The following is a 14,745-nucleotide window of genomic DNA, read 5'->3' on the forward strand; positions in this document are numbered from 1 at the left end:
GCATACATGTGATTTTCTCTCAGTCTCTTCAACACCGTCTTCACATGCTGGTCGTGGTCTTCCTGGTTCTTTGAGAACACCAGGATATCATCTAAGTAACAGATTACATACGTGTCCAACAAGTCTCTAAACACGTCGTTCATGAATTTTTGAAAAATTCCTGGACTTCCACAAAGCCCGAACGGCATGACCAGGTATTCATACTGTGCGTAAGCAGTCAAGAATCCTGTTTTCCATTCATCTCCCTCCTTCATTCTGATCAGATTGTACGCTCCTCTCAAATCCAACTTCGTGAAGATTTTTGCAGAGCGCAGTGGGTCCAGCAACTCTGAGATCAGGGGCAGCGGGTAGCTGTTGGGGATGGTGATCTGGTTCAATGCGCGATAGTCGTTACAGGGTCTGAGTTCCCCCCCTTCTTTTTCACAAACAATAGTGGCGCTCCAGCAGGGGATTGTGAGGGGCGTATGAATCCTTGCCTCAGGTTTTTATCCAGGAATTCCTTCAGGGCCTCCCTCTCATTCTCTGTGAGAGAGTAGATTCTCCCTGATGGGATGCTGGCTCCTGGCACTAGGTCAATCGCACAGTCGTAAGGGCGGTGGGGGGGGTAAAGTCTCTGCCTCTTTTCATCAAACACATCTTTGAATTCTTCATACTTTGGCGGCAGGGTCACTTGCTCGATCTCTTGCACTGTCCCCGCTAAGGTGTTCTTGATTCCTTCAGGTTGACAGTTCTCCTGGCAATACTGTGAGGTGAACCACACCACCGCCTCCTTCCAACTTATTTTGGGTTCATGCTTTGCTAGCCAGGGCATTCCCAGAATCACCTCAAAGTTCGAGAGATCTGACATGTATAGCGAAATGAACTCTTCGTGCCCAGGGATTTGAAGTTTCACTTCCTCCGTGGCTTGTGTCACCCCTCCTGACTTCAGGGGTCTCCCATCGATAGTCTCCACAGCTAGGGGAGCGTCCAGTTTCCACCGGGAAATTCCATGACGCTTGACTAACTTTGCATCAATAAAATTTGTGGAGGCTCCACTGTCAATTAAGGCAGTGGAATTAAACACCACTCCTCTGGAAGTTGTAATCCGAATAGGCAAGACCAACACCCCCTTTGAGGGAGGTTGGATCGTTGGGGGGCCTTTATACAACGCTGCCCCCAGTCCACCGGCCTGCACGTGGACTGGGTGTTCTAGTTTCCCGACGGCTCGGCTTTCCCCCCTTTCAGTCCACAGTCTCTGGCCACATGGCCCGGCTTTGAACAATAAAAGCATAAACGTTCCCGGCGTCGTCTTTCCTTTTCTTCTTCCGACAGTCTTGGCCTAGCCCCTCCCTGTCCCTCAGTTGCATTACCTGCCATCCCTGCAGTGGGAAGGGTCTTGTTGCGGGATGCCGAGGCTGAGTATCTCGGGACCTCCTGCTTCCTTTCCAGGCGCCTTCCTTCCATCCAGTGATCTATCTGTAGGCATAGCCGGATGAGCCCTGGTAGGTCAACGGGGGGGAGGTCCTGGCCAACTCATCCAGGATTTCAGCATTTAATCCACTCCGGTACATAAACATCAGGGCGGCGTCATTGTAACCAGTTTCCTGGGACAGAATTTTAAAAGCGTTAGTGTACTCGGAAACAGTCCCTTTAGCTTGCTTCAGAGCGCCTAGTTGCTGCGCTACTGTTTCAGCCCTTTGCGGGTCTTGAAACATCTCGGTCATCTCCTGTATAAATCCTCTGTACCTTCCTAAGACAGTATCCTTTCTCACGAGATACGGAGTCACCCATTTTGCAGCTTCTCCCTCCAGGAGGCTAATCACGAAAGCTACTTTAGCCCCATCGTCTGGAAATTCCGTGTGCCTGACATCCAGATATAACTCACATTGAGCCACGAAGGTTGCCAACTGATCACTTTGTCCCGCGTATTTTGGGGGCAATCCAATGGGAACCTTTACTACGGCAGCTGGAGGGGCTGTTCGCATCTGGTCTATCGTGGCCTTCAAGGTTTGATTATCCGTCTTCAGCGCCTTGACTGCTGCTAGCAGGGCTTGAACATCCGTCTGCAAATCAGCTACCTTAGTCCTCAAGAGTTCCACTTCTTCTGTCTCAGAAGTGGGGTTCGTCCCCCCCGCTGCTCCCTTTGACAACTTGTCCCAGTCAAGTGAAGAGAGTGTTGAGGGTGATTTAGGTGGCTCTGTCAAGCTGTCAGGCCCAGGATGTGACTCAGGAACCAGACCAACGGCTGTAGTTAATTCGTGTTTTATTAGGGTAATGTCCAAACAAAGACTGTGTTTTCTCATGAAGCAATACAGGGATACAGGTCCTGCGGCATTGGGAGAAAGTTGACAGAGCAAGGGACTTCTTCCCGCCTGTTCTTTAAGAAGGGGCCAAACGGGCGCGCAATCTTTCACTCCTCCTTAACTGCCCCTCAGGTACTGCCCGCCTTCCCCCCCTTCTCTCCTGTCTTTTCAGCTGTCTGCGTGTGCGCGGTGAGGGGGGAAGCATCACCCCCTCCTCTTCTGAAGTTTCCGATTCCAGGATGGGGGATAGGGGAGGGGCTGATGGTAAACTGCCTCCCCGCTTTTCGGCTGTGAGCAGCCCTCCCTCTTTCCCCTCTTGCTCTGAGCCTGAAAGAGGGGGAGGCGTGAGAATGTCCAGGGAGGGCTCAGGCTCCCCGTCGCTAAGCGACCTTATCACTGGCAGTTCCTCTGTTTCGTCTTCGCTCCAAAGGGGGGAAGTTCCTCCCCCTTCCCTCTGCCATCCATCCGAATACTCTTCTCCCAACTCTCCGGGATCCAGCTCCCCGGGATTGGGACCCCAGCTCTGCCTTCCGACATTCATTCATGGAGGAACCATATGAAGGCTGATTCATAGGATCTCCCTAAGTCGGAACTGCAGGGATGGTGTCAGAAAGGCTTAAGCTGAGAATGAGCTGAGGTTAGCGAAAAGTAACAAAAAAGCTTTCTTCAGATACATCCATAGTAAAAGACAGAGAAAAGAAATGGTGGCACAGCTACTCAATGAGGATGGCAAAATGATAACAGATGATAAAGAAAAGGCAGAAGTGCTAATTCCTACTTTGGCTCAGTCTTCTCCCCAAAAAGGGTCTATGATCCTCCTGGGAAACATGAAGTAGAAGGGGCAGTATTGGAGCTTGAGATTGATTGACAAATGGTCAAGCAATACATAATCACTTTGAACGAGTTCAAATCGGCAGGGCCTGATAAACTGCATCCTAGAGAATTAAAGGAACTGGCTGAAAAACTCTCAGAACTGCTGTCTATTATCTTTGCGAAATCATGGAGGACTGGTGAAGTGCCAGATGACTGGAGGAAAGCTAATGTTGTCCCTGTCTTCAAAAGGGGCAAAAAGCAGGAACTGGAGAACTACAGACCAGTCAGCCTAACATCAATCCCTGGAAAAACTCTGGAGCAGATTATAAAGTAGTCATTCTATAAGCACCTTGAAAACAATGCAGTGATTACTAGGAGCCAACATGGATTTATGAAGAACAAATCTTGCCAAAATAATCTTATCTCGTTTTTTGATCGGGTAACCTCCCTTGCAGACTGTGGTAATGCTGTGGACATAATATATCTCAACTTCAGCAAAGCTTTTGACAAAGTGTCCCATGATATTCTGATTAGCAAGCTAGCTAAATGTGGACTGGATGGAACAACTATCAGGTGGATCCATAGTTGGCTCCAGAATCTTACTCAAAGAGTGCTTATCAATGGTTCCTTCTCAAACTGGGTGGAAGTAACGAGTGGGGTATCACAGGGTTCGGTCCTGGGCCCAGTGCTCTTCAACATTTTTATTAATAACTTGGATGAGGAGGTACAGAGCATGCTTATCAAATTTGCAGATGATACAAAATTGGAGGGCACAGCTAATACTGTGGAAGACAGAAACAAAATTCAAAGGGACCTTCATAGGCTGGAGCACTGGGCTGAAAACAATAGAATGAAATTCAACAGGGATAAATGCAAAGTTCTAAACTGATGATGCTCTGAACCCCTCCATCTTAAGCTCAGGCTGGAATGTGTGTAAATAAATAAACCGTATTTCATAAAGACACCACAGTCTCCGCTGACCTTCTTTCAAAGGAAAGCAAACCCCTGGGTAAGCACAGAGACCCCTGGAAACCTTTCACCGCTCAGAGATTGGGGTGGCGCGCAACAATATATTGATCAATAATTTTTTTAGCTGTTTAAACTGTCAGTATTTCTTATTATATAGTCAGTATGGTATTATATAGTTAGTATAGTATAGAGGTGTCCGGAGCACAGTCTTGTCATGTTTTGTTGGATGAGTTTCAGTTGGTTCAGCTCGAGGATGTGGACAAGGTGCTTGGACAGGTACGTGCAACCACTTCTGCACTAGATCCTTGCCCCTCTTGGCTTATAAAAACCAGCAGGGATGGAACAGCTACCTGGGCCAGGGAAGTGATAAATGCCTCTTTACGAGAGGGAGTGGTCTCTGGCTGTCTGAAAGAGGCAGTAGTGAGACCACTTCTGAAAAAACCTTCCTTGGACCCAGAAAATCTTGATAGCTACAGACCAGTAGCGAATGTTCCATTCCTGGGCAAGATCTTGGAACGAGTGGTTGCTAGCCAGCACCAGGCGCTATTGGATGAAACCGATTATCTAGATCCATTTCAATTGGGTTTTAGGCCCGGTTTCGGCACTGAGACAGCCTTGGTCGCCCTGTATGATGACCTATGTCGGGAGAGAGACAGAGGGAGTGTAACTCTGTTGATTCTTCTTGGTCTCTCCACGGCTTTTGATACCATCGACCATGGTATCCTTCTGGAGAGGCTTGTGGAGTTGGGTGTTGGAGGTACTGCTTTGCAGTGGTTCCGCTCCTACTTGACGGGTCGTCTCCAGAAGGTAGTGCTTGGGAAACATTGCTCGACGCCGTGGGTCCTCCAATATGGAGTCCCACAGGGGTCAGTTCTGTCCCCCATGCTTTTTAACATCTACATGAAGCCGCTTGGTGCGGTCATCAGGAGTTTTGGAGTGTGTTGTCACCAGTATGCTGATGACACGCAGCTCTACTTCTCCTTTTCATCTTCTTCAGGTGAGGCTGTCAATGTGCTGAACCATTGCCTGGCTGTGATAATGGACTGGATGAGAGCTAATAAACTGAGGCTCAATCCAGACAAGACTGAGATGCTGATGGTGGGTGGTTTCTCTGATCAGATGGTGGATACTCATCCTGTTCTCGATGGGGTTACACTCCCCCTGAAAGAGCGGGTTTGTAGTCTGGGAATACTTTTAGATCCTTCTCTGTCACTCGAGGCTCAAGTAGCCTCGGTGGCACGGAATGCGTTCTACCAACTTCGGTTGGTGGCCCAGCTACGTCCCTATCTGGACAGAGAAGATCTCACCTCAGTTGTTCATGCTCTGGTAACCTCTTGACTGGACTACTGCAATGCGCTCTACATAGGGCTGCCTTTGAAGATGGTTCGGAAGCTACAGCTGGTGCAAAATGCGGTGGCCAGACTAATAACAAGGACCAGGCGGTCTGAACACATAACACCTGTTCTGGCCCGCTTGCACTGGCTACCTATATGCTTCCGGGCCAGATTCAAAGTGTTGGTTTTAAACTATAAAGCCTTATACGGCGCGGGACCACAATACCTTTTGGAATGCCTCTCCCGATATGAACCTGCTCGTACACTACGCTCAACATCGAAGGCCCTCCTCCGAGTTCCGACTCATAGAGAAGCTCGGAGGATGGTAACAAGAACTAGGGCCTTCTCAGTGGTGGCCCCCGAACTGTGGAATAGTCTTCCCGAAGAAGTGCGCTTGGCGCTGACATTGCTATTCTTTCGGCGCCAAGTTAAAACTTTTCTATTTTATCAGGCATTTTAGTTTTTCTTAAATATGTTTTAACTGGTTTTAGATTATGGATTTGCATTGATATTTTTTGTATTGTTCTATGTGATTCTATTGTATTTATTATATTTGTTGTACACCGCCCAGAGAGCTATGCTAGTGGGGCGGTATAAAAATTCAATAAATAAATAATAAATAATAAAATAAATATGCATAGTGTGTCTTGTTCTTTTTCTCTGAATTGAAAATGTACTCTAACAAACAGGATGCATAGGAAATAACGTAACACTTCATTTTAAGTATCTACATTAAGTATAAAACACCCATAATTTAAAATACTGAATACAATCTACACTGATGTTTCATATTACTTCTTAGCAGGGAGATGTGATTCCACACTGCAGTGCAGCATAATACTTTAAAGGGTAAAAGTCTTCTAGGGTCAAAGGGAAGTAGCCAAACACTAGCCTTTTCCAAGATTTTACTGATGCAGGGTCCGCAGCAAGACAGAGAAAGATTGCTGCTTTAGTTGCACCAACACAAATCAATGATTGCAATACTACATGATAAGGTATACCGATAAGACTAAGTTTCCCAACATGAACACAAAAGGCACTGGGGCAATGGTTAGTGAACTGACATTTCAAAAGATAAGTTAGCCTTCTAACTCCTGTATTGAATAAAATTGTGTACCATACCTTGTCATCCAAACCTTCAGAACAGTTAAAGGAAAGACATAGCTTTCCCAAGGCCTAATGAGAAAAAGAAAGATTTTAGAGCAGAAGCAATTACATTTATATAATCAGATAGATATAACAAGTGTTAAATGTGGAATTACCTCAAGTACCTTTAGTTTAGATTTACTATTTACATTTTAATATTTTACAATGTACAAATACCATAGGAAGAGCTGTTTTCAAATTTACTAACCTAAAGCAACTGTGTCTTCTAATATGAACTTTTAACTACAATTGATTAACTAATCAATCAATCAATCAATCAATTACCAAAGACTTGGAACCTATTCTAGCTTTCATTTTGTGAATGAAATGGGGCTTTGCCACCTCCCCCTTTCCTTTATAGACTTCTTCCCTCCTGAAAATCTCCTGAAGGTTAGGAGACCCTTTGGAAAATAATAGCATGTGGCAAGAAAGACTTCAGCATAAAGAGAAAATCACTGAAAATTGGGAATTGCTCACTTGTATGAGCAGAAGTGACTTTCCATTCATGTTGGATCCAAGCAAGTGACTAATAGATGTATTGAGTATAAGCTTAAAGATTAACATACTTTTTGCTGCCTAAGGTTATACTAGAATAAAATAGGGTTATGTCCAACATCACATAGATTGAAGTCCAGTCACATAATGGAACTCCCCTTCCTCTTTCCCCTGCAGCTCCCCATGCTCCCCCCAAATCCACACTGGAGGATTCCACAATCCTCTGGAACAGATTTGGGGGACATGTGGGAAGTTGCAGAAGTGAGAGGAATCTTTCTGCCAACAGTATATATTCCACTGCGAAATGGACACCAATTTGGTTTCATCTTCTGTCTTTAAGAAGCCATAAGACTCTGGTATTATTGCCACCACAAACTACTCCACTGGAACGAATTCATTTAAACCATTATCTTAGTTTATTGTTGTTTCAGAACTGACTGCATTACAAATGTAGGAAAAAATATTCACGTCAGCAAAACTTGGAATAACCAACATGCAGTGCCACTGAGATATCTGTGTCTGCTTCCATCTCCACCACCTTGGCCATGGCTGATTGCTCCCACTTAAGCCTATACACTGTGCATGTAGTATGTTACTGATGCATATGCATAAGAATCCAACATGTGTAACTTAATAATCCTTACCCAGCAAAAATGAAGAAGTGGGTATCATACACTATCAAGTCTAACTGCACTGAAGTAATCTGAGTCCATTCCAAAACATTTTGCTGTCTAAGCTGAAGAATAAGATTCCCTCCTTCATACAAAAGCTGACCAGACTGGCACTAGAATCTTGGTTCAACACTGGTGATGGGACAGCATCCATCATTGCACCTAAGAGCTGCAGATAGCTTAGATAATGCATGGTAGGTTGTGTGGCACACAGCTCTATCCTCCAAAACCTCACTGCTGCTCTCCACTCTGCTGACCTGCATCCATTACTTGAAAGAACTGGTTCACTTTGCATAATGGTAGTGCCAGCCAAGGAGGCATGCACATACATAACCATCACATATTATGTCCAATGCATAGTGGTGATATGAGTAAGGCAAGAGAATAATCACTTCCCCACCACACATCAGCTATTGTTAGTTTCACTATTTTTATTGAAACTGTAATAGAATAACCTAAACTCTAGCTTCCTGTGTAGCCAGACTGATCAGCAAAGCAAGCCTGATTTCATCAAGCAGCTGCTCAACATTTAATTTTGTATGGTGATGGTAGTTGGCCAAAAGATATACACAAAGGTCACAATCTAATACAAGGTATTAGAACTGAAATCCATTGAATTTAATCAGCTTCAGAAAGATTAATTCTGTTTTAGGTTGCAGCCAAAAAATCTAACAATTTCCCCCCTTTATATATCTTTATATATTACTACACATATCAGAAACAAAGAACCACAGCTCTGTCTTCCCAGCTGCAACTGCAGAAATATGAGTTATATCCAGAACATACTGTTTATTATAGTATCTATAAAAGTCAGTACATTTTTATATCAAACACAACATTTACTTTTGAAAGATCTTTCACAGTCTCTGTTTTTCCTGTACCAGCTGGACCAGAAAGACAGCCTCCTAGATTCAATTGAAGAGCTCCAGTGACAGTTAACCAGCATCGATCTGTAAGAGGAGTAATAACCAGTCGTGGAGAGCAGCCTAAATATTCAAAACCATATTCAAAGGAGGCATAACCTTGAATAACCCTACAGGGGTTGACTTCATGCCATTCATAACGCAACTGCCTGAAATAAAGCACATTTGTGTAACAGTTTTGTCAACAACATAGTCCTTTTTTCAAAATTATATATGCATAGCAATTGATAACACAGTTAGTATGTATAGGGATTTTTCAATATTACTAATATTCAATGTCTAAAATTCCATTAAGAACTGTTATGTTAAAAGGTTAAGTAAATGTAACACCTACAAGCAAAGGTTTGATTTGGCTTGAGGAATATGAAATTGCATCTGCTCGGGCATGAGAACACATTGAACTAAGGCCATTTCAGCACATCAAGAGGGAGAAATATCTGTGCAACATCTATCACACCCCAGCATTTTAGGTTTTGCTTTTTAATTATTTATTTATTTATTTATTATTTGGTATATTTGTATGCCGCTTTTCATCACTAGGTGACCTCAAAGCGGCTTCCAGAGCAAGAACAATACAATAAAATAAAAACAATTCAGAACATAATAATAATAAAAAACTACAACAGTATCAATAAATAACACCACAAAATATCACAAAACGGGCTGAAATCTCAAATAAATTTAATCTTCAAAAATAATAATAAAATTGTAAACAGTAAAATCACAAAAACATTAAAATAAATTAAAAAGTAGGAATTTTTTTTTTTAATCACCCGACTTTCATCATTTTTGTCAGTGGCTGTTAGCAAAATTTATAGTACTGTATTTTTTAAAAATCACACAACACATAACAGAACATGCCAACTATTTTAAATGTTCCAGCATTCTTTTCACCATATTCTGCTTTCTAGAAAATAGCCTAGAATGAATATGCTGAGATGCTCAAAGGTGACCAAGGTTCCTTATCCAAGGAACTCTAGAATCTTGGAGGACATCTGCCACTGAGTGTGACCACCCATTATGGAGTAACACCTAGAACAGCAGGCAACATTTCATTATAGGCATCACATTTTGAAATCTTTCATTGTTTTAAATTGTGTTTTAAATTGTTTTTAAAAGATGTGTTTTTAAATTTGTATATTTGTTTTAATGTTTTTAGTTACTGTAAACTGCCCAGAGAACTTCAGCTATGGGGCGGTATATAAGTACAATAAATAAATAAATAAATAGATAGATAATAAAGCAGGGGTGGCTAAACTTTGTTCCTCCAGATGTTGGTTGACTACACTCTTATTTGCTATGCTGACTGGAGCCGATGGGACAACATCTGGAGGGTTACATAATAATAATAATAAAATTTTATTTTTAGGCCGCCTATCTGGCTGAGTGAACAGCCACTCTAGGTGGCGTACATAATTAATTTTAAAATACAGTTATAAAATACACATATAAATACAATTATAACATATTCAGTTTACCCCCATCTGTACACTATAAAACTAAAATTAACTAGGGGTTCTCTATGCCCGCTGAAATAGCCATGTTTTTAGTCCTTTACGGAAACCTACCAAGGAAGGGTCATAGCGTAGATCGTATGGCAGAGAGTTCCAGAGGATGGGGGCCACAACCGAGAATGCCCTCTCTCTGGTCCGCACCAGTCTAGCTGTTTTAACTGGTGGGACCGAGAGAAGGTCTTGGGAGGCTGATCTCGTCAGGCGGCATACTTGGTGATGCTGGAGGCGCTCCTTTAGATACACTGGACCGAAACCGTGTAGGGCTTTAAAGGTTAGTACCAACACCTTGAATTGGGTTCGGTAAACAACTGGTAACCAGTGTAGATCTTCAAGTACCGGGGTGATGTGATCCCGCCAGCGGCTATTCGTAATCAACCGTGCCGCCGCATTCTGTACAGGTTAACCATTCCTGCTCTAAAACCATAAGAGTGGGTTCTAAAATAGTTTGTAAGGCCATATGTAATCTACTCTTTCTCTAATTCTAGGCATAAAGTGAAACATGAGAAAGAGTGAAGATTAAATCTTATAGATTCATAATGACAGATTTATAGAAAAGTGTGTGAAGAGTAAGAGCATGACCTGAGCAAACTGAAGAAGCTAAATAAATAGATGCCATTGCTCTATGAGATTTGAAGATATGAAGAAATAGTTTTAAATGTAGTATGAGGATATGGAAGCAATGAGAAAGAAGGGAAATTTGGTCAAAGCAGTATCATTCAAGAGGTATAATTCAAAACAACATGCAGATAAAACCCATACATATTTACTCAGAAATAGGTTCCCACTGTCTTCAGTGGCACTCCTAAATAAACGTGCATAAGATGACAATCTTAAAGTTTTAAAATGAGAGAAAAGAATGTGAGTGAACAAGATGCAGAAGTAGTAAGAATAACAATGTAGACCACCAGATCCTTAGGGGGTATTAACAGAAAGAAAGTAAATTTTGGTGATGAAATTAGGAAAATCTTTCATTTCCCAAAGACATTTAAAAAGAAAATGCAGTGGACAATGCATTTTGATTTCAAGACTTAAAATACAGACCTTCCTTCCTATACCAATTATATCAGTTTATTTATTTATTTATTGAATTTCTTAGTCACCCATCTGGCTGGCTATCCAGGCACTCTGGGCGAAATACAAAATAAGCATACAGATACAATAAACATTAAAAATCTGGACTCAAGATAATAAAATCTAGCCCACCCCAAAAGCCTGCCTGAAGAGCCAGGTCTTCACTGCCCGGCGGAAATTCAGTATAGAGGGGACATGGCGGAGATCATTTGGGAGGGAGTTCCACAGGGTGCGGGCCACAATTGAAAAAGCCCTCTCTCTAGTCCTCACCACTCTGGCTGTTTTGACTGATGGGCACAGCTTGGAAGATTACTTTTAAAAAGTAATAAATTACAGTTACAATTACTTGGCCAAAAAAGTAGTAATTACCGTTACAATTGCAATTGCTCTGAAAGTAACTGATTACTTTAGTTTTTCTCAAAAGTAATCACTACAATTACTTTTCAGTTATTTTTTTAAAAAATGCCTACAAGGTGCTGGCCTTGGCTGCTAAACAACTAAGTAGCCTAAAACAACATTAAAAATAAACACACACACACAGGGGGTAGTAGAATAATTTTTTTATCCATAAGATTAACATAATGGCATAACAGAATCTCACATCCCCCCAAGCAATGATGATACCCCAACACTTGAAATCAAATTTTACAATTGAAATGCTGCTTTTATAATACATTTCTGTTATGTCTGAAAAGAACAAGATGCTCAAAGAGCATGTCAGACAAGAAATGTAACCAGACAGCTCTGTGGCTTCAGTCCTTTTGTGTAAGTTGGGATGGGGAAAGTGACCCCCTCTGATGTTGCTGGACTGCAACACTTCTGGGGGTTTGCAGACTTTCATTATTTTCGGGTGATGTTCAATCACATACTGGCATACTCAGGTTGTGCAATTTAAAGTGATTTGCTCCTCTTGTGCAACAACCAATATGTTTTCCCCAATAAAAATCTTAGGAAGGAAAGTGGTGGGAAGATGCAGTGAAAAGTGTGGGATAATATTGCCTTGCCGCAGTGTCTAGCCTCCCTCCAAACAAATCCGAGTAAGTGTTCAATATATAGTCTATGTCACTTAACCTCCTTGCAAACGTCGTGCAAACAGATCAGGATGAATGTTCAATAATCGGATTGTCTGGAAGTAGGGGTGTAGTTGTCCAGGGTCTCAGGGAGTCTTAGACCTTTTACTGTTTGGGGAGCCAGATCCCAGCAGTGTCTCTATGTCTCCAGCATCTTATGAGCCAATCAGCATGAAAGGGGAGTGTGTTGGCCACTGAGAAGAGTCTTCTAATGTGCTTCCTTGTCTTTTTCTGCTGATTGGCGGCAATCAGAGTGAAAGGAGGTGAGTCAGCCACTGAGAAGTCTTTTCTCAATAGCTAACACACTCCCCTTTCATGCTGATTAGCTCTTAGGGACATATATTGTGGCAAAAGGCATTAACAAAGGTAGAGAAGCTGAAAGCAGTACAGTTTTCAAACCTGGCCATATTATACTATAATCTTAGAAGGTTGCATAATATTAGAAGGAGCATGGCTGTGACTAACATGAAGGGACCCTTCCCTTCTGAATTTGCCACTATGCTACTGTCTGGAAGTGACCTTTGACCATTGGCTATGCTGGCTGGGACCGATGGGACTTCCAGGGTTGGGTATTGAGGCAGGCAAAAGCTGGACAAATAGGAAAAGACTGAATTGAACAGAAAATGACATGCCTACCAAGTATGGACAGGGAAGCTTCAGATTTTGAACAGTGCGATCCGGATATGCACTCTTGGGGGGACAATTCAAATTAGGAAAATGTGGATTTTAAGCAACAGCATGGATCAGCCCAGTGTTTAGAAAAGGTGCTGGGAGAGTGTTCTTTCATAGGAGGTGCACAAAGGCCCCCAAAGCAGCACACAAAAGTTAAAATTCAAAATACAACAAAATACCAACAAATTGCACCACGGCAATTACATATACACTGAAAAGATTTTTAAAACAACACAGCAGAAGCATGTGATGAGGGAGCTGGAGCAATAAATGCAGTTTCATCAGGTCACTGCACACTGCACACATATGTTACTGCTTTGACTGGCAGGGTAGGTCATGCTTCCTGTTCACACTTTCTCATAAGTTGTAACTGCACATGACTTTTGCACCCATTCACAGTGTTTTGTGGACACGTTTGCTCTTCTGCTGCTGATGTCCGATAGAAGGTCTAGCCATCCCAGGGCACAATACTCAGACTGATATTGTGTACATGCAGTTTTGCTTTTGTGCCAGAGTGAGGCTTTTGTGACAAAATAATCTGTTGCAAGCTATTATGTGAGTATGGGAATAGTACCCTGAGATTATGGTGTTTACAAGATTACGCACCACTACCAAGCTGCAGTTGAGTGTTGACCCAGATTTGGTAAAATACAACAGAATTCAGAAAAAGGCATTAGTCAGAGTGAGGCAGCTGCTTCAGATGGCAGATTTTGGGTTTTATGAAATGGCAGTAAATCGATCAGTTATTTAATTAATGACTTACAACAGTCATGAATTAAACAGAGGCACTTGTGGGATTTCTCACCCCAGGCATCAAAATAATTTGACCAGACGGGTTCTATGCACAGTGCCTTGTGTTTGTAGGGGTGGGGTTTCAATTTGCTGCACCACTTCTGTCAACCCTGCTTGTCAATCTCCACCTGCAAAGATCTTACCCCCAAATCAAAACCATTCCAAAGCTGGGTAGCAAAAACATGTGATATCTCATCATGGTGAAGGGTCTGCACATAGAAAATAGGTACCGGGGCTCAGTTTCTGTGAACCAGGTTGGCTTCAACAGAAAGCTGCAGTCATTCCTGCTCATTTGAGACCAGTGTTTCTTGCTTAAACATTTTAGGGTAATGTATATCACATGCATGAATATCACTTCACAACTGAGGATGTGAACTAACTGACACACTGGAAACTTTGAGGTAATGTGAAGTGATATAAAAGTTCTCTCACTGAATATGTGTATGCTTGATCTGTGAGGATGGCTCATTCACACAGGCACACCACTCTTTAATGAGGCATCCATCAAATGTGAACCAGCCTTAGGTCAGGGGTTGCCAACAAGATGTTCTCTGTATGTTGCTGGACTACAACACCCATCATTCCTGATTATTGGCCATGCTAGCTGGGGCTGATGGGAGTTGGAGTCCAAGAACATTTGTAGGGCACCACAGTGGCTACCCTTCCCATTAATGACCTAGAGTTAGGAGTGAGCAGTGAAGTGGCCAAGTTTGCTGACGACACTAAATTGTTCAGGGTTGTTAAAACAAAAAGGGATTGCGAAGAGCTCCAAAAAGACCTCTCCAAACTGAGTGAATGGGCAGAAAAATGGCAAATGCAGTTCAATATAAACAAGTGTAAAATTATGCATATTGGAGCAAAAAATCTTAATTTCACATATACGCTCATGGGGTCTGAACTGGCGGTGACCGACCAGGAGAGAGACCTCGGGGTTGTAGTGGACAACACGATGAAAATGTTGACCCACTGTGCGGCAGCTGTGAAAAAGGCAAA

At 42.6% G+C, this 14,745-nt stretch overlaps 1 protein-coding gene across 1 annotated transcript in view; it reads right to left on the reverse strand.

Moving 5' to 3' along the window:
- The window catches only part of DNAH14 (dynein axonemal heavy chain 14), a 472,613-nt gene that overhangs the window by 299,508 nt on the left and 158,360 nt on the right, over positions 1 to 14,745 (reverse strand). The window contains exons 32-33 of the mRNA XM_061626120.1: positions 8,554 to 8,782; positions 6,521 to 6,574 (exon numbers count right to left, since the gene is read on the reverse strand). Of these exons, the coding sequence (XP_061482104.1) occupies positions 6,521 to 6,574; positions 8,554 to 8,782 (283 nt within the window). The remainder of the gene's footprint in view (positions 1 to 6,520; positions 6,575 to 8,553; positions 8,783 to 14,745) is intronic.

Source organism: Rhineura floridana, chromosome 4 (assembly GCF_030035675.1).
Source record: "Rhineura floridana isolate rRhiFlo1 chromosome 4, rRhiFlo1.hap2, whole genome shotgun sequence".
NCBI classification, from domain to species: Eukaryota; Metazoa; Chordata; class Lepidosauria; order Squamata; family Rhineuridae; genus Rhineura; species Rhineura floridana.